Source organism: Cotesia glomerata, linkage group LG5 (genome assembly GCF_020080835.1).
Source record: "Cotesia glomerata isolate CgM1 linkage group LG5, MPM_Cglom_v2.3, whole genome shotgun sequence".
NCBI lineage: Eukaryota > Metazoa > Arthropoda > Insecta > Hymenoptera > Braconidae > Cotesia > Cotesia glomerata.
The window spans coordinates 864513-889963 of NC_058162.1; the positions used below are offsets into that span (position 1 = coordinate 864513).

Here is a 25451-nt window from a genome sequence, read left to right on the forward strand (position 1 = left end):
AAATTGCAACATATATCCACTATCTTTCTCTGTCTCTTCTTCGCTTGTTCCTTTGATTCTCTACGCTCTATACAAATTGAAGAGAATATATCGTATGAAACTGGACGAGAGAAAACAAATATGTATAAACGAGTAAAAGTAACCGTGTGGGAGGAAAATCCACCAGACAGTATAACGACGTCGAATAAACGTCCTAGTGGAATAAATAAAATAACGAATAAGCTCTAGACTCTTAAATCCTCAGTTACAAATTCAATTTATTATACAATACGAGCGTGAACTGGTTCTTTAGGAGTTATTATTTATTATCCTAAAATTATAACTCAAAATTCTTGAATATTTTTTAAAGAAAACATTTTTTTTATAAAGTTTTCAACTGTTTAATTTTCTTTATTTATAATATTATTTTCTCAAAGTTTTTTAATGCAATTAATTTAAAATACATTTTTAAAGGTCAAAAATAGAGCTTTTTTTTAGTTCAAAAACAAATTTTTGAAGATCAAAATATAGTTAACTTTTTTTTGTGTGATATTACAACAAAACAATTAAGTTACATTGTAAAAAAAATTAATTTGAATCAAGAAAAAAATTCTTGAACCAAGAAAATAATTTAAAAAGGTTTTATTTTCTTGAATTAAGTAAAATTTACTTAAGCGAAGAAGAATTTATTAGTTTAAGTTTAATAAATTTTTTTTCTATGTACAAACTTTTATTTTATTTATTTAATTATCGCTGTAAGACGCAATTTATTTTTTCTTTATTTCAAACGAGAACTACAGTATTTTTGCGCACTAATTTATTAACTCGGCAACTATTGGTTTGGTGGCGTTGAGTGGCAGTTAGCAGAGATGAGAATGGTAAGGAACAAAGAGTAAAGAAAGAGATCGCAAAGCTTTGTCCACATTAGCATCTATCTACTGTTCATTTGCCTCTGACGGAATGGATTAAAAGGATTGGTGGTGGTCGTAGTTCTATCAGGGATGCGCATGCATATATACAGAGAAATATATAAGCTTGCTGGGAAGAAATAAAGAAAGATCTATGCGGAATATAAGAGAGCTAGACAGGGTGAGAAAACGGGATCGCCGACAGACAAGAGACAAAAGGGGACATTCTTTTTGCTTTTCACTTTTAGCAGCGTTGTTTGTGCCGACCGCTACGAATGGTGCTACGGAATGAAACGAACTTGGTACTGGGTGCGTAGACTCAAACAAATGGAACCAAGCTTTATGCAGACATCCATACTTTTCATGCTTCCCCTTTTTTTTTTCCTTACACTTTTGTGTTATTATTTTTTTTTTAATTATATTTTTTATCTCGCGTTTTTTCCTTTTTGTATTTTTTTAGACACTTTAATAGATACAGGACGACTTAAGGGTTATTTCACATGTTTATTGAGCTTTAAATCAACGAACGTCGTATGTGGTTATTCATTTAATAATGAGTGTTGCACTGAAAAGAAAAAAAATATATTTAAAACGCTGAAATATATAAAAAAAATTTTATTCTAGATTTTACTCTTATTTTAACATTTTCAGTTTTTTTAATTAATTTCTAAACCAATTAATTAAAAGAAAAAAAATCATTTTTTATATTTTTAAATATTTTAGCAATGTATACATAGTATAATATAGTAACAATAATACAAAGATTCAATGTAAATTTTTACAAGTTATAACATCATAGAATGGTATAGATTTAAGATTTAAAATTAGTTTGAGATTAATTTAAGATTTAAGTAATGCAATTTTAAACATAATTATTAATTTTACAATTTGTACAATTTTTATAAGTCAGTAAAGATTAGATAATCATACATTTTCTTTTTAAATATTTCCAAATTAATTATAAATGTTACTGAAAAAAAATATTAATCAGATTAATAACAAATACGATAGTATTTTTGAAAAATACTATTGATAAATATTGTTTTAAGATGAATATTTTTTTATAAGCTATTTTTCACCTCATCGCTAAAATTGTCATTTTTGAGATACGAAGTTGCGTCAGAAAACCATCGATATGTTCATAATTTTGAAAAAAAAAATTACGCTCTTTAATTTTAATCTTTAAACTACTTTTTTCGGCACCGTCTGCATTACTCACACAGTTTTTGATATTTTTTGATGCACTGAAAAAGAAAATTCTTAAATTTTCTCGGCTCAAAAAAATATAAAAGAAGATTAAAAATTTCTTGAATGAATTCAAAGTTTCTTGAGCCAAGAAAATTTCTTCTTGCTACAAAATAACTTTTTTCTTGTTTAAAATTTTCTTGGTGCAAGAAATTTTTTTTTCTGTGTATTCTCTATAATTTTTCAAGCCAAAATTTTGATATTTTGATTAAAAAATTTCTAACCTTAATTAAGGTAAAAGCCCCAATAGATGATCATGTACCAGTATATGATCACTCCATGTATTTGTATACCTATATTTGTGAATATAGATATATAAATACATGGAGTGATCATATACTGGTACGTGATCATCTATTGGGGCTTTTACCTTAATATTTTAAATTTATCACAAAAAACGCACAATTTTTTTCTTAATTGCCAAAATGGAACTTTCCGTCCATTTAAAACGCAAAGTGCTCTAAATTTCAGCTGATAGAATTTGAGCTGTTAGAATTTTAAATATTAATAAAACTTTATTTTATTAACTTCTATTGTTATTCTTTCTGAAAATGGTATTTTTTTTAAACATACTTACTCTCCAAAAATCACTATAAAAAATATAATTAAAGTTTTAATAGATTCATTTTATTTAAAATACTACAAACGAAACTGTCTGTCTATTTGAATATTGCTTTCTCTAGTACAATTTCCAACTTTTTATTTTACTGGAAAGTAAATTTCCACTGTTATGGAATTGTCAGTTACTCAACGTGATGCCTGGAATTCTAAATATCATTTTCGTTTTTCTTATTTTAAAAATGTCTACCTCAAGTTTTTATCCTTTTATTTTTATATTTCTTTCTTTATATTTGGTCGCAAAAGAAAAAAGAGACTATCGATTGTCGTTTTGAAAATTTTTATCACGTTAACACACTATACGAATATTCTAGCCGAAATAATACGAGCAGACGAAATTTTTCTTTATTATAAGTGCACTGTCTCAGCACTTAGATTATTATTTTTTATTTTAGTTTTGAAACTAAAAGACACGTAAAAATATGTAATGGTATGAGAGAAAAGCCCTTGAGTGAGTACGGTAGAGAAGACAATTTATAGTGAGTGTAAAGTCGACGTATTGAGAGGTTTGTGGTAGAGGACATTCGTATACATATGTATGTACAATAAGAGAATGAGTGCATTTGGAAAGAACAAAAATATAGGAATAAAAAATGGGGGAAAATGTACAAGAGACAAAAGAGTGGAAAAAGTCGCACGGTGTTTCACGGAACAATAGCAACCGTTTTCTCTTTTCTCGTTTGGTTACCGCCTGCCGCTTGTCGCATCTATCCTTCGACGATTCTGCGTTACTTTCGTAAACCTAGATACAGAAATAAAGTACCCAGATGCACCGAGATGTTGTCATGAATAAAAGAATAATAAAATGATGAAAAATACGGAAAAGTTTTGTCTTTCTTTAGTCAGTCTAAAATTTTTCGTTTCGTTTGTGATCGTTAGAAGGGACATTTATTCACTCGTGCGAAAAAGGAAAAACGTGCCGACACAATTCAATTTAAACACAAACATGCTTTCCTTTCTGATAGTTTTCTTGGTAAGGATCTCGTTGCTTCAAATGTTATTGCTTATTTTTATTATTAAGACTTTAAATAATTTTTTTTATCAATGTATTTTTTTAAACACGTTAAATTAGTTTGAGTTAAAAAATTCTTAAACTCAAATTTTTCGTCTTAATTCAAGACAATAAAACTCCAAAATTATTTTCTTGGTTCAACAATTTTTCTTTTGATTCAAGTTAATTTTTTTTTCAACTGTTATTGCTTATTTTTATTATGTAGACTTTAAATAATTTTTTTTTTCATTGTATTTTTTTTTAAACACGTTAAATTAGTTTGAGTTAAAAAATTCTTAAACCTAAATTTTTCGTCTTAATTCAAGACAATAAAACTCTTAAAAATTATTTTCTTGGTTCAAGAATTTTTCTCTCGATTTAAGTTAATTTTTTTTTAGCGTACCTATAATACCGAGTATTGAATTGACTGTCGATAGGAGTATTTTATACTTATAATTTTTAATCAACGCTTGACTGGAGTGCTCAAGTACCGCGATTTTATTTATTAAACCTTATTCTTAATTTGCTTTTCTATCCTCTTTACAACTGGATGGCAATTCCATTTGTTCGCCTTCGCGGCCAGAAACCAACTTCCCCGATTCTCACAGAAATGCTTGCAAAAGCCCGGTCAGGCGAACTTATGTCTCTGGGTTTGACACCTTTATCCAGTAGAATTGTTGTGAAAAGTAAATTAAATTTTTCCGATTACAATTATTCTTATTTTTTAATTTTTTAAAGTTAGAGAAAATGAATATCAAATTAAATGATCAAATGGAAAAAAATTGCATCCTATCAAAATAATCAACTTATGAATTTTTATTAATTTATAACTAGCAACTTTGCAGTCACTATATATGTGACTGCCGTGACTTATGAACTCTAAATAATTAAAATTTTGCTTTATTAAATAATGACTTTTGTTAAATTGCTCGGTACTTTCTTAACTATTGAGGTTCTTAAAGATATAAGCTCATTGCGATGTTACACTCATCAAGAGCTTTCATTTGAGTACCCACATGAATTTTGATATATTTTTCATATATACATATATATAATATATATAAATATATGAAATATTGATGTGAGTACTTAAATGAAAGGTCTCAATGAGTGTAACATCGTGATGAGCTTATATCTTTAAAAATGTCAATAGTTCACAAGATATAAGGCCATTTCTTAATTATGTATCTAGAGATAGAGAATTAAAAGACAGTGAAGTAAATAATTAAAAACCTTCAACGTTTTTTCACTTTGAACTACTAAAAATTTATTGTTCATTAAATTTATATTAAAAATAAATTATTAAGCTCTTTTTATTGGTTTTAATTTACAAAACTTTGTAAAGGTGTAATTATTTTCCCTTGTCAAGTAGTATAAAGGCTGTTTCATGCGACTATTGAAACAAAATAAGTAAATATTTACCTGAGTATATGAATAAAATAATTCAAATTGGATTTATTTCATAAATAAATAAATAATTGTTTTATAAAACTATAAAATAATTCAATTTTTTTTTAAACTGAGTTTTTATAATTGACTACACAAATATCTATAAATATGAAATGATAGGATATTTTCATCACTAAGTCCTCTGTTAAAAAATAAATCTTAAATATATAGGTATAAAGAAAATAAATTATTCAAGACGTTATTTAAAATAAAAATTGAAGAAATTGAATGAAATAAGAAATCACTGGTGGATAAAATTACCCGGGTGAATTTCTCATTTCTGAGCTAGGGTAGATTGAGGGTAAAATCAGCAATTTGTTGAGCACAATCGCAAAGCATCGGCTTGCCTTACTCTCAATTATCTCACCGTTCACACTCATTCCACTTTTTTCACTCTTCTTCATTTTATTTTACTTTTTTTTTCTTTCACAACAGAACAAACAAAATAAAACGAAACTGAATTTAAAGTTTTATATCTAAATAGTGCGCTATCTGATCTTTCGTCGTCCCGCATTGCTTCACTACAGTCGATACTCTCTCATTATCAAGTAACTGAGGTCTGCTGGAAAAAAAAAAAAAAAAAAAAAAAAATAATAATGCAACAATTTACGGTGACTAACGATTTCCTTCTTTATATTCCTTTATATTTTGCGGTCTTAGCGTTCTCGTTTACTTTTATTAAAATAAATTCTAAATTTAGTTTCATTTTTTTTATTTTTTAAAATATATAAATATTTTATAAAATTCAATATCAAAAGCGTAAATATTTTTAACTTCCCGCTAAGAAAATTGAAAATTTTCAAAAATCGGGAAGTTATTGCTTTTACCCCGTTTTTCGAAAATCGAGTTTCCATCAGATCTCGACGTTTTGAGGTCCTAGGAAGCTTCCCTGACTATTCCCGCGATAGTGTGTGTGTGTGTGTGTGTGTGTGGCGTGTAAACCTCTCATAACTTTTGAATGGCTTGACCGATTTGATCGCCGGTTGGTGCCATTCAAAAGGGTTTGACTAAACTTAGATTTTGAATACAAGTTGGACTGATTCGGACCGATAGATTTTGAGAAATCTTAGAAAACTGCGAAAAAAAATTTTTTCAAATGTGGTTTTTTTTTAATAACTTTCAAACGGCTTGACCGATCAATTCTAAAAACTAATCAGCTCTTAACATAAAAAAACCACGTCGATCGCCATCAAGTTGGTCAAAATCGGTTGATTCGTTCCTGAGTTATCGTTGACGAAAGTAATCGAAAAAAAGTGTTTTTTTCGAATAACACCGAAATTTCTGGTCTGATCAATTTGTGTTTGAAAATATATGATAGAATCTGAAAAACTGCGTCAAATGCCGCCAAGCGCATGAAAATCGGTTCATTCATTCAAAAGTTATTGTGGTTTGGAAATTCAAAAAATAGTGTTTTATTAAACGTGTATTAGACTTATAAGCTCGGAGAGCTCAAAACTACACGAAAATTATATTTTTGAGCTTGAAGAGCTCAAAAACGTAATAAGTGCAATTTTGAGCGCTTATTTACAAAAGTAGCGGGAAGTTGCAGGGATGACCTTTAGGGTCAACCGCTTTCCTAATTTTTTTTTTCTTAAGCCTTATCAAAAATTAGATTTTTTCAAATCTGAAACTTTTTTTTTTTAAATAAAAAAATTTTTTTTGATACTTTTTAATGAGTAGTATAAAAAATAAATACCTATAAAATAAAAACAGCTTAAAAAATATCCAGAAAATTTATGAGTCTATTTTTGATTGATTAAATTTAATAAAAAAAGATAAAAAAAAATATTAAATTGTTAAAAATATTAGAGCCAGTAAGAAAAATGTTGATGCAAGGTGCACCAAGATTTAGTACGTTGTGGAGTGTTAAGACCAAAGTTAGACAGGAACATAAATTACGTCGATAAATAATTGATGAGCGTCACGCTAAGTTCGTTGTACTTGATCGTAAACACTAGAAAACATACAAGTGACGGAGCAATTTTTTTTTAAAAACTTTCTTTCCGCCTTCCTTTCTCTCCTTTTATCGCCATCGTTTCTTCTCGTTCAGTCTCTGTACACTATTACTATTATATACAACGTAATAGTCCTACACATGAGTCCACGGTGGAATCGATCGATGAGAAAACGACCACTCTATCGAGATGCAATTAAAGTCCGTTGTGTGAGTTTATGCCGTGACATTAAAGAGAAAGAAAACTAATAATAATTACGCTTTGTGTTATTATACAACTTAATTTCTTTTATAATAAAATTATCATTTAGTCTAAACGTGCAATGGGATAAAATTCAAGGAATAAATTTTTTATTTATTTTATTTTTTTGCAATCGATCTAATAATTTACTAATAGTCATAAAAAGAATCAATTAAGCAAAATATTTTATTAATTATGTATATTATTAAAAGAATAGAAATTTTTTATCCAGGATAGTCATATGATAAAATCGGTTTTTCTAGTGAAATTTAGTGTCTTGCATAGATCTTTAGATACATAGTTATTAAGAAATGACTTTGTATCTCGTGAACTATTGACATTTTTAAAGATATAAGCTCACCCCGACATTACACTCATCGAGAGCTTTCATTTGAGTACCCACATCGATTTTTTATATACTAGAAAATCGAACGCGCTTTGCGCGCTTCTGTCAAAGTATTTATTATCACCAATTTAATTAATCAATATTTTTACAAATTTTACTCATTAATATTTAACCGTTGCCATGGTAACAGTTGCTATGGTAACCGTTGCTATGATAACAATTGCCAAGAAAGGTCACCATAGCAACGAAAAGCGACAACAATGAAAACGTCACATCAACTTTTTAATAAAAGTTATGATTATTTTCATGGAAAAAATTCGCCACAGCAACCGTTACCATAGCAAAAGTTACCATAGCAACTGTTACCATAGCAACGGTTATCATAGCAACGGTTACCATAGCTACGATTACCATGGCAACAAAAAGCGACAACAATGAAAACGTCACATCAACTTTTTACTAAAGGATTTCATATATTTATATATATTATATATATGTATATATGAAAAATATATCAAAAATGCATGTGGGTATTCAAATAAAAGCTCTTGATGAGCGTAACATCGGGATGAGCTTATATTTTTAAAAATGTCAATAGTTAAGAAAGTACAGTGTAATTTAACGAATATCTTGTGAACTATTGACATTTTTAAAGATATAAGCTCACCCCGATATTACACTCATCGATACCTTTAATTTGAGTACCCACATCAATTTTTCATATATTTATATATATATTATATATATGTATATATGAAAAATATATCAAAAATGCATGTGGGTACTCAAATGAAAGCTCTTGATGAGTGTAACATCGGGATGAGCTTATATCTTTAAAAAGAACAATATTTAAGAAAGTACAGAGCAATTTAACAAAATTAATTATTTAATAAAGCAAAATTTTATTTATTTATAATTCACAAGTCACATAGTGACTGCAAGGTTCTTAGTATTGTATTAATTATATAAATTTATGTTTGAACAGAGTTAATAAGATTTTCCGCACTCGTGTATTGGCACACACACTTTGTTCGTTGCACCAACACGCCTATATGCAGGCGAAAGCCTTATTCGCTAGAATTAAAAACTTATTTTTAAATAAAAGTTATGAATTAAGTCGCGACTGAAATTTATACTAAAACACTCTGTAAAAAAGTAAATAACTTGGATTAAAAAAAAAATTACTAGCTTTAAATACACCCACAAACGGCAATGAAAAATTAAATGAAATATCGGTAGTAAATAAATGTTTTTTTAAAACCACAAATTTAATCTCTTCGCTTAAAAAGTACCCATTTATAGATATAAACATCGAAGTATATTGAAAAACTGGTAGTATAATTTCCCAGGATTTTTATTTCCCGAATTTCCCGAGACTGTATATAACTTAAAAAAAAAAAAGTTCATGTAATCTTGGTAATGCTACATAGCCGCAGGCATATGTGTGTAGTTATATATATTATTTTAATATTTTTTTTTAAAACCCAGCGTGCATTTCTCTTGTACCTTTTCTGGCTTGTGAATAAAATTGATGCTGGCAACATCCGGGCGTAAACTCAACCGTTGTAAATAAAAATGATCGGTGTTGCGAAAACAATACAATAGGTAGACATAAATATATACAGAGAGGATGTATAGTATTATTTCATAGCCCGCATTAATGATTTTTAATTAAAATACAACGGTAATGAACATTCTGATCAATTAACGATCCACCGAAATATTTATATGTAGACCAGCGGTAGATTAAAATTGAATTACGATACCAATTAATGGCCCTGGATTTTGGTATTCGACTAACACAAATTATTATTTTCCATCGGGAACAAATTTTGCTTTTAAAATTTGTTAGGACAGTAAATTATTCACTTACCCCTTTATCAATCTATACATTGTGACTCGTTTGTCCAATAAAATTGTTTTACACTTCGATAACTACGTGTCTATGCCCATCGAACGAAGTGATTATCCATTTTGACCTTTTTTTTTATTATTTATTTTTATCTTTTATTTTTTTTTTTGTTCACTATGAGAATTTCCAAACGGTTCAAAGACCAAAGTGATCACTTTGTTTTTTTTAATTAAGCCATTTTCCGATATATCGCTGTGGCATCAATCGATCCACGTCCATTTAATCCGATTGGACGTTCATCAAAATGTTCTACCAGCTCAACGGATCATCAGCATTCGTTTCTTCGCATTATAAACCCGTTCTAGTTATTTAACTCTTTTTCTTTTTTTATAATCTGAATCTAACAAAAAAATTTACCAAGCTTAAGTTATTGAATTTTTTTAATAATTCTCCTGTTTTTACATTTTCAGTTCTATTAAATAACTAACATAACGCGTCTATAAATAAATAAAATTTTTTTAACCAATTAGAATTCACAAAATTACCTTTTCTTTTTTTTTTCTATCACTTGTCAAGGATTTCTAGAGCTTTTAGGGAATATTTAATTTGTTTTTAAAAATTCCAAACATTTAATTTAAACATTTCTATGTCGTAAATTAGACTTTGTTGCTAACAATTACACAACTGAACATTCACTTTATTTGGAAGTTACGAAAAAAAAAAAAAAAAAGGTTTGTAAATCTAAATGTACAAGTCTCGAGCGCTCTTGTTATACGTAAATTTATCAAACCAGTTTAAATAAAGTAAAAAATAATAATAATAATACACCAATTTAAAAGTTATCTCAGAAAATTTTCTTTTAATATTAATTTGAAATTGTCCGCGACTAGGAATTATATTTTTTTTTCTATAGCCTTAATTTTCTTCTCAGAAGTAAATTTTTGTGATAAGAGTTTTGGTACTGAAAAAATAAACTTGCAAAACGTGAAAAATAATGAAATTTTGAATTTCTATTGTCCCGACGTTATAAAAAATTTTATATTAATTAGAATTATAGTTAACTAGCAACCTTGCAGTCACTATGTGACTGCTGTGACTTGTGAAATATAAATAAATAGAGTTTTGTTTTATAAAATAATGATTTTTGTTAAATTGCACTGTAATTTCTTAACTATTTACTTTTTTAAAGATATAAGCTCATCCCGATGTCACATTCATCAAGAGCTTTCATTTGAATACTCACATGCATTTTTGATATATTTTTTATATATACATATATATAATATATATAAATATATGAAAAATTGATGTGGGTACTCAAATGAAAGATCTCGATGAGTGTAATGTCAAGATGAGCTTATATCTTTAAAAATGTCAATAATTCACGAGATACAAGGTAATTTCTTAATTATGTAATATATATTTTAAAGATATAAGCTCATCCCGATGTCACATTCATCAAGAGCTTTCATTTGAATACCCACATGCATTTTTGATATATTTTTTATATATACATATATATAATATATATAAATATATGAAAAATTGATGTGGGTACTCAAATGAAAGATCTCGATGAGTGTAATATCAAGATGAGCTTATATCTTTAAAAATGTCAATAGTTCACGAGATCCAGGGTCATTTCTTAATTATGTATCTAATAGAGATAGAGCATTTTCGAATGCAGCCTAAATACTTATCATAAATTGACTATTGGTTAGAATGATATAAAACCATGAAAATGCACAACTGCAGGTCAAGACTTTTCCAACGATACTAAATTTAACCATAAAAACCCATTTTATCATATAAATACACTGGCTACAAAATTTTGTTTATTTTGTATATATTTTGACATTAAATAAATTTTCTAGAGTTATTTAATAAATTGTTTTAGACGATGATGTCTATTGCAAAAGAAAAACTCATACATTTATTCATCCTAATTTACGAAGACGAGAATGAAGAACTAAAAAAGTTTTAATATCAAATTTTCTCTGAGTTTATATTTAACCTATATAATATAATATTTTTCTATATGCACTTCGTGCCATTCGAGAAAACTAAAAAAAGTTTTAAATAAATATTTTGATTTTATCAAGTTATGTGTGAGTATTTGAATTTTATGCATATGAATTAAGAGAAGAAAAAAGTTGAAGCTTTTTTATTGTAGAAGAGGACATTTTTTTATGAAAATAGTTTAAAAGCGTCAACTGGTTTATTTTCCATGAATTTATTTTGACTGTTCCTACTCACTCAACCTGTAATTTTCTCTTTTATAAAACAAACTGTTGCCCGGTCTCTCAAAAGCATTTTTTCCTCGCGGACTTACCAAAAGCTCCATCAAGTACCGCAGACTGGCTCACTCATTACTCATGCATTTATTCGGTCTAATTACCAACGAGCGAGTTATTTCAAGCGTCGCTCGTGACTCTCCTTCTTATTTGGGTGTTCACCAGCCAGATTTGTGATGGAAAACTACGGGTAAACTCAAAATCATACTTCACTACTCACAATTAATGCTACTTTTTTCTTCTAGAAACAGTTATTAGATTTTTTTAAAGAATATTTTAAATTTTAAACTAATAAAGTTATTATTCATCTTGCAAAAAAAATAAATTTATGGCTTATTCTTAAAGAATTTTCCAAGTACTGTTGCAAAAAATGTGTCTATAATAATAAAAATAATTATATAGCAGTTATTAATTATCATTATTATAGTGAATAATATTTTATCATAAATATTTCTGATCATACATTAACAGTTCATTATCATATTTCAGTCGTTAATTAATATAAATGAAATGCATTTGTATTATATGCCATGAAAATTATTCAACAAATTTTATTTTTCCAGTCAATATTTGAATTTATTAATTAATCAAATGGATAAATATATATGCATTAATCTCAATAATCCATAATAATATTGGATGAATATTTATTAATTACACTTGACAATAAATTGGTAATATTTTACTGTTTGGTATTATATATTGTATAACTTCAATAAATATACCAATCTCTTTGATGTTTAAATTGATGATTAAATACTGTTGAATAACTTTTAAATAAAATTTGAGCATTGTTGTCAATTATTTACGTAATTTAAAAATATTTTTAACTCCCCGCTAAAAAAATAAAAGATTTTTAAAAATTATAAAATTATTTTTATTGCTTACTAAAGTAAGCTTCAGCTGTAAAATAATTTTTTAATTAAAGATCATGAATATTGCTTCAATGGTATGCAAACTAGTTTTTTGAAGAATATAACAATAAAAATAATTACGGAGAATAAAAAAAATAATTTTTTTTATAGAGAAATATTCTTTCTACAAAATCTGTTTTATAAAAACAAAAATAAAATAATTTAGTATGTTTCAAAGGGTTATAAGTTATAAGTAATGAAATAAAACTATTTCATTGAATATTAATCAAGTTTAATTACTGTCTAACCTGGAATGTTCTTCAGATAATAGAATATTTTTTCATCTTTTTCAATGAATGAAAAGTATTCGATGAGTGTATGTAGTAGTGAAAATAGAAATGAACAAGTGGGTGAAAAGCTGTTCCGGGTCGAGGCCGTTGGAATAATAAATCATCCCTCTGGCATCGTCTTCTTCCTTCATCTCTATCATTTTCACATTTTCCCAAGCCGAGAGACGGCGTTCGACTGAGAAGAAAACTCATCCCTTTTATATCTTCTTTAATGTGACAATATAGAAATAATGTATTTGAAGTTTTTAATTTTATAAATTTTCATTTCTTTAAAAAATCGCAACCTCTATCATACAGTAATAACATGTTTCATATTTTTTGGTTTTTTTATTTGAATTTTCACTCATAGAAAATTTTCTACTGAAAAATAGAAGAAAAAAATTTTTTTAGCATCTTAACGTGTATTTTTTGTCAGTGTAAAATTAATATCTAACAATTTAAATCTAGAAGCTAAAATTTTAATTTTTAGATTTTTAAGTAAAAAATTTTTAGTGTAACTCTTAATTTAGAACGAAAAAAAAATTTATAAATATTAAATTTAAAATAAATAATCTACAATATTTTTTTATAATTAAAAAAAAAATATTTTTCATTCTCAATATTGTAAAATACTGTAAAAGGTAATTTTTAAAAATTTTGAAAAATTCGACATTCTCAATAGTGAAAAAAATTTAATTTTAAATTCAATCAATTCCAAATATAATTTCAAACTACTTGATAAAACAATTAATTATTAGATTCAAAATTAACAACCCCATTAATCATTAAAAGATCAAAAAATCCAATATTAATCTTGTGGTCTGACTATAAAGTTAACTTTTTACTGAAAACTACATGTTTGACAGAAGAAAAGTTTTAAAAAAAGGAAATACGGCTGAATCTGACATGTTGATTGAAATGTCAATGACTCATTGAAACAATATATCTTGTAAAAAAAGTATTAAATATTTTTTAATGTTTTCTGTGACTTTGACTCTTACGGAAATGGATTCTTTTTAATATTCAAAACAATATGTTTGTCAATTTAAAAGATTGAAGTTATAATAAAATGTAAATAGCAGCAATTGAATAAAAATTCGTCTGTCACTATGGATATTTCATTTATTTATTCAAAATAACAAAAAATCGTTTAAACCTGAGCGGTAACGGTAAATTCAAATTATTTCCTAGCGAGTGACCTCGGCGAACGAAATTCAGGTTCGCACACTCTACTCGCCGAAGACTTCTCACGATAAATTTAAGTCAATGACTCGCATTAAATTCGACGATTTCGCTCGATTCCAGCTTTCTTTTCCTACCGATTTATCATCAGACCCGGGCTATTACCACCAGTATTAAAACTCCTACAATTCTTGTGCAAGCACAAGGCTGAAAATAGTGTCATTTGTTTTGTTTAGCTTCATATTTCTTCTCTTTACGGCTCTTTTATATGTACTAGCCATAATATATATAATATAGAAGAATTAATTTGTTTCGTTCAGTTAAAGTTAAAGTCGCTGGTATAAGTGAAGTAGCCTATACCCAACAAGTAAACTTAGAGGTTTCATTAGGGTCCGAGAAATTCCCCAAGAATTTATGGTCAAACCAAACTACCGCTACTAAACTCTCTACTTTCTTATCGGACTTGATATTGAAGCGTAGCAAAAAATCTAAAGTATAAAAATGATTGAGAGAAACGAAATTGTCACGTTATAAAAAATTTTTTTTTAATTTTCATATATGAAATAATAAACTTTTGAATTAAATATCAGATCACTATCTAGTTACTTTAAAAATGACTATAACTTCTGAAATATTAATTTTATCAAAAAATTATAAGACCAAAATTGTAGATTACAAAATTTCCTACCAAAAATGTTCATGTCTTATAGGGCTGTCGTCAATATTTTAGGAGATATAGTTATTGCACGACTCACGACTTCATTATTATTAAATTTTTTTTCTTGTTTTGTTTTTCTCTTCCTTCAAATCGAAAAAAATTTTTTTTCTTTCAAGTTGTTTAAAAATTCCTTAAATTTCTTAAGTCTATCTTCTCTTTAAAGATACTATTTATTGTATATAATCATTACTAAACATATTGTTGTAAATCGCCAAGGGCGTTTCTTTACAAATAAGTAAAAAATTAAATGAGCATTATTAGTCGTGCACTTTTGGATTTTCCAAACTTTTTTAACAATGCTCACATAGTTAAAAATCAAAAATCATTTAGTCATCATAAGAATGGTTATAATTTCTAAAATATCGATATTTTGAAAAAATCACAAGAATTTAAAATTGTAGCTTACAATTTCCTATAAAAAACCTTTTTATACCATGGGGCTATCTTCAATAATTTAGAAGACATAGTTACTTAATTAGTGATCAAAAATTTAAAAATATAAAATCATAATTTGAAAATCATTTTATTTTTATAAAATTCTAAAAAAATTTCTAATGTCTGTCAACTTTAGTGTCATGCAGATTTTCTTTACCCACTTCTCACGACTCGTACTAAGATGATTGGCTGTAATTCAGAAATTTAATTTAACAAGTTTCAAGTACGATGGCCCAAGGAAATGAAATTCTCAAATCGCGTCCGGCAGTCGCAAATCACTCTCTTCTATTTCTGTAGAGGGAAAAGATCGGTTCAGAAATGAAATTTGCTTTTTGAGGATATTATTTGAGTCAAATAAAATTTTTTTTTAAATTGATAGATTCTTAGAAAATGTACTAAAAAGAAAAAAAAATTATTTGATTATAGAAAAATATTTTGTTTTTTAAATTTCACTTTTGCAAAAAATATTTTATTGTTTTTTAATGAGTAATTTATTTTTCTTGGAATAAAAATGCAATAATATTTATTAATAAATTTTAAAAATCATTATTAATACTTTATTTAATTGTTAATTGTTAATGGCTACCATTTTTAAATTTACAATACAAAAAAGTAAATTTTTTAAAAAAAAATATTGATTATTAATTTAAGAGAAAAATTCTTAATTGAAAAATTTTTATTAATATACTATTTTAAATAAGTTTAGTTGGATTTTGATTAAGAAAAAAATTATCTTGTTAATTTTTATTTTTTACAAAAAATTATTCAAAAAAATCTTTAATTATCAAACTCGTATTTCTTTTTAAATTTAAGCTAAAATTAGTCCAACATAATTGAAGAAAAGTTTAGTTAAAAAAAAAAACATTTTGACAAATCATTCTTAGAAAGAGAAACAGTAAAAATTAAAAAAGTTTATCCATTAAAATTCCAATTGACATTTCCGCATAATTAAATTGAAAAAGTTATGATGATTGAACGGAATTTAATTTAGGAATATTTAATTAAAGTAGAAGTGTATATCTACAAAAGTTAATTTAAAGAAAAAATAATGAATTTATTATAAAAGTAAAATGTTAATGACAGTAAGTATTTAATTTTGTAATTGAGACGACAAAACATAAAAAATAAAGTGTAATTTAGTTTTAATCTCTCACAGTAATTTCATTTCTTAGTGAAAATCCTTTTACATTCCTCTCTCATCTCAAGCTCGTGCCTGTCCTATGGATTCTCTCGTCTGAGCGATTAATCGAGCGCGTCACGTAGATGTAAACGCTCCTCGATTTTAACGGCTGCTCGTTCGTTCGACCTCGATTCAACGAGCAAGAAAAATAAACGCCCAGACATCTTACAATTCTTATATCCTGGTTCTTTAATTCCGGAAATACTTCCCAAGCATCCTCTTTAATACATACGTAAGCAAATTATTTACCATAAAAAAAAATTTTATAAATTTCTTATTGAAATAATTTCAACACATAAACCTAAATTAATTTAAATCAAGATAAAAAATTCTTAAATCAAAAAAATAATTTTTAAGATTTTTATCTTGTATAAAAAAGTCTTAAATTAAGTAAAATTTATTTTAAACAAAAATAATTTCTTAGTTTAAAAATTTTTCTGCTTAAATCAAGAAAATCAAGCTCTTCAAAATTATTTATTTAATTCAAATTAATTTTTTTTTCTGTGTGATTAATTAAAAAAAAAATTTTTTTAAATGCAATTGAAAATAAATTTTCTACAATTATTAAACAATTTTTTATTTTAAGAATTTTTCTAAAGATGAAATTCAAAATTACTTAGATGATTTAAGTAATTTTTTTCTGTATTAATAATTAAAACAAACAAAAGGATGAAATTTAATAAAGAAATTGCACTTAAGCCTATCTTGGGTCCTTCTTAAGGGCTTTTATGAAGCCTTAATTTTAATTTAAGCCGGATAGGAACTACCAGACATACAACTGGCCCATCAATGGCTTACAATAGTTATCCGATGACCGAAAATCAGTATATTGGACCACTGTTCGATAAGCGGCTCATGGATCTCGCCAGTAATGCAATCGGCGGATGATTACTAGAGCAATGGTTGACAGATGACCGACTTACATAAATCGGACACTAATTCCATGAAAATTCTGTCTATTACAATTTATGAACAACATGAAATATTTTTTTTCCCCCAAATGTAAATCTATAATTTTAGAATTTTAATTTAAGCTTTTTTTTAATAAAAAATTTAATTTTTTTGCTTGCAGCTAAACTAATCTGGAAGCAGAAAAAACTAGATTAATAACGTCACAAGATTCCTGATCCCTCAGTAGAGTAACTCAACCCAGAGGACTGTAGGAAAAAAACAGGAAGAGGAATATTGGGTTGTTTGAGGACAACATTTTTAAGAGAAACGAGGTAAATATTTAGCCGGTATAATTCTCATTAAATCGAAAATCCTACTGCCGCAAATTTACGTTATTTCTCCTACTATATTTCCGCTAGTTTTACTCTTCCGCTAAATGTTACTCCATTTTTCACTTGTCAACTAATCCAAATACTCTACGAACGTACATTTAATTCTTTCATTAAGCTCTAAAAAAAATTTGTTGCTTTGTGACAAAAAAATATACTTGTATTTACCAAGCTAAATCATATTTATCATTCTTGATAAATAAATCTTTGAATCGAGGGATCTACTTAAATTTTAAAATCTTCAATTTATCAAAATTGCAATCTACTGAGTATTTCAGTTTAAATTAACGTAAGCTACGAGAAGCTTAATATTTATCTAGAAATTGAGACATTTTTAAATCAACATTCATCGTACTCACTAGAAAACTTTTTAACTTTACATTTTTCTAAATATATCTTATCTATATTAATATTATTTATATATAATCAATCATTTTATAAAACAAATTGTAACTTTAAGTTTTTTTGTAATACACATGTAAAATTTTCAAGTCTGTTGTTAACGCTAAGTAACAATTTTCTTAAGTGCAAAGTACTTTATCCTTGTGGTACTTTGGATAATCCTTGGAACTCTGCCGTTCATTTTACGAACATAAATAAATTATTAATTTTTTTTTTAGAATTATTTTAACTTAATTTTAATTTTGAAGAGCTTGATTTTCTTGATTTAAGCAGAAAAATTTTTAAACTAAGAAATTATTTTTGTTTAAAATAAATTTTACTTAATTTAAGACTTTTTTATACAAGATAAAAATCTTAAAAATTATTTTTTTGATTTAAGAATTTTTTATCTTGATTTAATTATTTTAGAATTTTTAGAAGCTTTTTTAATTAATTTTTCTATTTATGCTTAATAATTTTTATTAATTTAATGAATCGTTAATTTTTTTTTTTAATTTTATATTTAATAAATATTTAACTATCATTTGTAAAAAACACTTTGCTGAAAGTAGTAATTGTTATTCATAAATTAATTCACTATTAATTATTATTTTTACGATTATTGATAAAATTTTTATAAAAATTATTGAATGATTGACAAAGTTTTTTCAATGTCAGATATTTATACAAGCAATTTAGCTTTTTTTATTTGGATACAATTCTCAATGGTACTCATTCGTCTTCCTCTACGCGGACTTCTTCTACTTTTTGTTATCTTTTTCCCATAGGTGATTTGGCTCTTTCTTTTTTATCCAGTCATCATTTGTCAGGCATTATTTGCCAGTCTTTTGTCACCGCCCAGTTTTTTCTGGCCAACAATTAGCCTATTCTTTGTCCAATCACATATTGGTCATTAATTTTTCGCAAAAATTTTTTTGTCTGATGTTTTCTATAAATAATTGCCCAATAAAAGTATCGTATCGCTATCAGTCATTTTTAATTTCATTTGTTCGCATTTTTATGGCTGCACTCTGTCTGTTTTTAACGAGTTTGATAATAATATTTTACCGTAAAATTACAACGGCTTGTTGATTAAATATTTAATTACTCCCCACTATCTTTGTAATAACGAGTTAGTTTTTAAATAAAAGTTTTTATACTCTATTTACATTCATCAAGAACTTTTGTTATGGAAAGTGTTACTTTAAAGCAGTTATATATATTTTTATATTAAAGTTTATAAAAAATTATAAACTAAAGGGTTACTTTACTTACTTTTAAATAAAAAATATATAAATAACGAAGGGAGGGAAGCAGAATGTTCAATTTACGAGCAACGTAAGTATTAAAAAAAAATTTTTTTCCGTAATTTTAATTAATTTTAATCATTTTTATTTGATATAAATATTGTTAAATTACACTGTACTTTCTTAACTATTGACATTTTTAAAGATATAAGCTCATTCTGATGTTACACTCATCAAGACCTTTCATTTGAGTACCTACATGCATTTTCATATATTTTTCATATATACATATATATAAAATATATAAATATATGAAAAATTGATGTGGGTACTTAAATGAAAGGTCTCGATGAGTGTAATATCGGGATGAGTTTATATCTTTAAAAATGTCAGTAGTTGATAAGATACAAGGTCATTTCTTAATTATTGATATTTTTAAAGATATAAGCTCATCCCGATGTTACACTCATCAAGAGCTTTCATTTGAGTACCCACATGCAGTTTTGATATATTTTTCATACATACATATATATAATATATATAAATATATGAAAAATTGATATGGGTACTCAAATGAAAGGTCTTAATGAGTGTAATATCGGGACGAGTTTATATCTTTAAAAATGTCAGTAGTTGATAAGATACAAGGTCATTTCTTAATTATTGATATTTTTAAAGATATAAGCTTATCCCGATGTTACATTCATCAAGAGCTTTCATTTGAGTACCCACATGCATTTTTGATATATTTTTCATACATACATTTATATCATATATATAAATATATAAAATATATGAAAAATTGATGTGGGTACTCAAATGAAAGGTCTTGATGAGTGTAATATCGGGATGAGCTTATATCTTTAAAAATGTCAATAGTTTACAAGATACAAGGTCATTTCTTAATTATGATTCATGATTACTATAATTATGAATTGTGTTTGTACTATTTAATAAAATGAAAATGACGTATGAAGTAAAATCACCTTTTTACATATAATTTATTTAAAAGCCAACTACTTTGTATGTAAATAGATGTATTTTAAACGACGATAAAAAAAAGTAATAGCCTATAAATTTTTCAACGCGATAAAAACGAAATAAAATAGTGTTCTACTTTTAAGAATAACACATGAAGTTAACAACCGTACCAACTCTTACCTTAAATAGCAATAAAGATTTTTTAACCATATTTGGCTCGTAATCGGCGCTCGAGGACATTTAAAAATTTATTTTTTTTATTTCCATTCTTAAGAACGATAATATTGAAAATTCCAAAGATTTTTAATGACAAAAGGAGAGAATTTTTTCATCAAGATGATGATTTAAATTCCCAGAGGCAATATTTTTCATTGGCCCTTATTACTCCGTGGAATTTTCTCTAGTATCTCGTGGCCCAGCTTCTCGATGTTGGATCAGACAGGTACGAATCGTTCTGAGGGCAAGATGAGAATAAGCGACTGGAATGCCGAGCAATATTTCTTTGCTCATTTACTCTCACCTCTTTTCTCATATTCTCCCGAGAACTAATAGATCTGTTGATTTTTTATTAATAAATTACTTTTATTCTATACACGGAAAAAAGTAAACTGTAATAAACAACAGTCGATTTATAATAAGTAATGATCAACTGCTAAAAATTACCATTTCAAACAGTAAAATCGTGATATTACTATTCACTTTATAATATTTACCATTTAAACGTTACAATTTACTCTTTACATGGAAGAAAATACTATTTCAAACAGTAATATTCGCTATGTAAATGTCTAAAATGTTTAAGTATAATAATTAAGAATTCAGACTTTGACATTTATCATTTTGTATCTAAAAAATGATCTTATGATATGTAAATAGTATAAAATAAAGTTAGTAAATTTCTAATACAAGCAACGTCAATATTTACAAAGTAAAACGATAAATTTTAAACGCAACGCTAAAAATCATACTGTAATTATTGACTTGCTTGGACTGGTAAAATGTATATTTTAAAAGTATAATTTCTACTGTTTGAAATGTTAAATTCTCCCAGAGTGAGATCCCCTTCTCTTTCATCTGAGTTCCCCTTATCCTCATAATATGGACTATACATTGAAATGGCAATTTTTACTGTTTGAAACTGTAATTTTTTAAGATGAAAGAGTCGTTATTTACTATAGTGACAGCTACTAATCACTTATTTTGGATATTAAATTATAAATTGTGGCTTTTATACTTTTTACATTAAGTTCTGTAATATTTATATTTTTGCCACCCCGATGTCCGCTTTACTGTTTGAAACTATAAAAATTAACCGGAATCCGGGTGAATATTACAGTTTACTTTTTTCCGTATATAAATAACAACAACAAAAGATCACACCTGATTAAAAAATACAACATTACATTTTTTATTTTATTGTGCGTGTTTATATAGCTTTATAAAAACTACCAATTTTGTTGATTCGACTATTTGAACTCTAGGAGATTTATCGCGCACTTGTGTATATTCTTGTTGTCCTTCAGTGTATAAAGACAGATGTATATAAGTATACAATACCGAGTACCGAGTAGTCGTGTACTTTAGCTCTGATAGAGATCGTTGAGTGGAGAAATAGGGAAAAGATTTCGATTTTCTCTGACAATATTTGTCGAGAATCCCAACGCGACCCGATGATTCGTTCTATGCTGTTTTTCTCTTCGATGTATTATGTGAAAATAAATGAAATTGACTTTTAACTTGAACAGAGAAAAAAAAAATACTTTACGGCAAAATAAATATAATTATTATTATTTTTTATTACAACATTAGTTGTCAAAATAAATCAATAAAATTTTTTTAATCAAAGATGAGAAAATAAAAAAAAACACTATACTTTTGTTTGACATTTTTAAGCCAATTGATAATTTTTTAATAAAAAATTAAATTATTGGCAAAAATTACAGAACAAATTTTATTTTTAATTTATTTTCTTTATTTTGTCAATCAATATATACCAGCAGAACTTCGGGATTCAAGGAGATTTCAACGAGTTTGTATATTAAAAAATGTTTGACGTGCCAATAATTCAAATGAAAAAATTAAATTTACTCAGAGATAATTTTTCGACAAACACTTTACACTTTAGATTATTTTTATGAATTTATTAAATTATAAAATATAAATATAATTTATATATTTGTGAATATATTATAATAATAAAGTTAGCCGACATTTTTAATTTTTTTATTTTTCTTAATTTATTAAATTATAACTATAGTTATAAAAAATATTTTTAAAAAATTGCACTTATAGTTTTTGAAGTTTTGAACAAATGAAAAAATTTTTTTTTAATAAAAAAAAATCATTAAAATTTTGAGATGTCGGCTAACTTTATTTTCATGAATATATTTACTATTTTTTGTAAAAATTATATTTATTCCGCAATTGGTTAATTTTTTGTTTTTTTTAACTTACAAATTTCACTTAAAACAATATTTTATTAAAGATACTGTTACTAGTTTTAAGATGTCTGTAAAAATTTAAATATAATTCAAAATATCACATTTAATAAATATAAAGGATTGTAATAGCCATCTAGCAAGTTTTTACAATCTCAAAAATAGATTAAATGATTGAAAAATATAATATGCGATTTTTTAAAGTCTTTTTTATGCAATTTTATTTAATTTTTTAAAATAATAATTTCATTTTTATAAAATTATAATGTCAGTTAATGATAATTAAGTTAGCCGACATCTAAAAATTTTTAGAATTTTTTTTTGTTGAAAAAATTATTACAAAAGAAATTTTTAAAAAATTTCATTTGTAAACAACTTGAAAAACTATAAGTGCAATTTTTAAAAAATATTTTTTTGTTTTAATTTAATTATTGAAAAAAAAAATTAAAAATGTCGGCTAACTTTAATATTATTGTCAGTTAACTTCAATGTCTTAAAAAACATTAAAAAGGAATTTTTTTCATACAAATATTCCAAGATTATTTTATTATTATAAAAATAAAAAAAATCTAATTACTAAACTAATATATTGTAATTAAAAAAATTTTTCTATCGGATATTTCATTTAGTTAGAAGAAAAATAATTGTAAAAAACTTTTTAAAATTCAAATGGAAACTTTTTCGCGGGAAAAAATGCCGTCACCCCCCACTCCTCCGTTACCCGAAATCCTCAGCCAAAAAATTTCAAACGGCACAACGTCTTCAACCGGCAACATGACCGCGCGGATTTTTAGTCTCGGCAACCACTCATCCAATTTTTCATTAATTAAGTCGACGCAAATAATCTCTCGCGTAGAGAATCGAAGATCACTTATGAATAGCGAGCTGAATTACGAATGGAGACAGCTGGAACGTGAAATATGGGTATGTCTACGTGAATATGATTTTCCAAAAGCAAAGCTCTAGTTACGGGCATCAATTATAATAATCAGTCAATTTTACTCCAATTTGCATGTTTAATTTCTAAGCTCAACAATAATATCATTAATTATCATTATTAAAAATTATAAAGAGCATTAGAATAATTAAAGACAATTAATATAATTATTTTATTATTAAAATAATTATTTTTATTGTCATACTAAATAATGCTGATATTTTTTTAAATTTTCTTTCCTCCATTGTTTTCTCCACCGGCCATAAGGCGGTGGCGCCATCTGTCGGATGATTTTGAACTCTGGCAAAAATAATTCCTACTCTTCTTAGTTCCGTGAGTTGCCGTCGATAAGGTGGACTGTATAGTTTCCGATTATAAGCAATAGGGTAGACATACGCAACTTCCGGTATCATCACAGACTACATGGCTTGCTGTTACGTTTAAAATTTTTATAAAAATTAAATGGCCGACAACTGAACATTTAAAAATTAAAATTTTTTTATTAAAAAAAATTAAAAGAAAAAATTGACAAGAAGAAAATTTTTGAAATTCCAAGTTTGAATTTTTAAGAAATATTTTTTTAATTATAATTTTCAAATTTCTTAAAAATTAAGTTAGAATTATTTTATTGAAAAAAAAATAATAAAAAAATTGAAAGAAAAAATTAACATACAGAAGTTTTTTTAAATTCTAAGTTTGAATTTTTAAAAAATATTTTATAATTTACAAAAAATTTCCAAATTTCTTAAAAATTAAGTTAGTGGACATTTTAAAATTTTTATAATTTTTTTTTATTGAAGAATTTATTACAAAAAAAAATTTTTTTAAATATTTTATATGTAAAAAACTTGAAAAACTATAAGTGCAATTTTTAAAAAATATTTTTTTTTTAATTTAATAAATAAAAAACAATTAAAAATGTCGGCTAACTCTACTATTATTAAAATTTCTCCTAATTTTAATATTAAATTTTTTTTCTTACTGCAAGAGTATTACTTTTTAAACTCTTGTGTGTTGAATTTAATTGAAAGCCCGATCATAAAACAGGCCGTAAATTATGATTTACGATTAACAAGCTGATTTAATATAAACAGCGTAAGTAAGCACTGCGTTAAAGGTTGATTACATTGAACATTGATTGTTTACGTCTCAATCGAAACAATTTGTAGGTACACGGTAGATTATACATGCAGGTATTAATTATTATTTATTATTTCAAATAGGTACATAAATCGACGCTTTGAACTTATTCGAAATTTATTTGCTCTTTACTTTAATGCTTCAGGTACTTAAAAATTAATCACTGGACTTGGTGGTCTCTGGTCTTTATCCTCTACTGCAATATATGTGCGGCAATTCACAGACATGTGTGCGGTTGTTTATTTGGATTATCCAACAAAGTTATTGGACCACTAACTAAGATAGTTTTATATATAGACTTAAAAGTTCTGGATACTTACTACGCTGATTGAAAACTTTAAATTAATAAAAATATAAATTACTCATAAAGTTACTAGTGACGAAAAAATAAACTCTTAAAATTCCCACTGACAAATTTATTTGTAATAACTTTAGTTTATTTAACTATACTAAAAAATTTTTTTTGATTAAT

General features: G+C 26.1%; 1 protein-coding gene across 14 annotated transcripts in view; it reads left to right on the top strand.

Moving 5' to 3' along the window:
- Nucleotides 1-25451, top strand: part of LOC123266228 (RNA binding protein fox-1 homolog 2) — a 177280-nt gene that overhangs the window by 33999 nt on the left and 117830 nt on the right. For 12 of the 14 annotated variants that reach the window (XM_044730324.1, XM_044730325.1, XM_044730328.1 and 9 more), the window contains exon 1: nt 23552-23826. In XM_044730324.1, coding sequence (XP_044586259.1) covers nt 23572-23826 — 255 coding nt within the window. In that variant the 5' untranslated portion in view covers nt 23552-23571. Of the gene's footprint in view, nt 1-17647; nt 17799-23551; nt 23827-25451 lie in introns of those variants that run through there. The other 2 variants (XM_044730337.1, XM_044730338.1) reach the window with 1 other exon arrangement.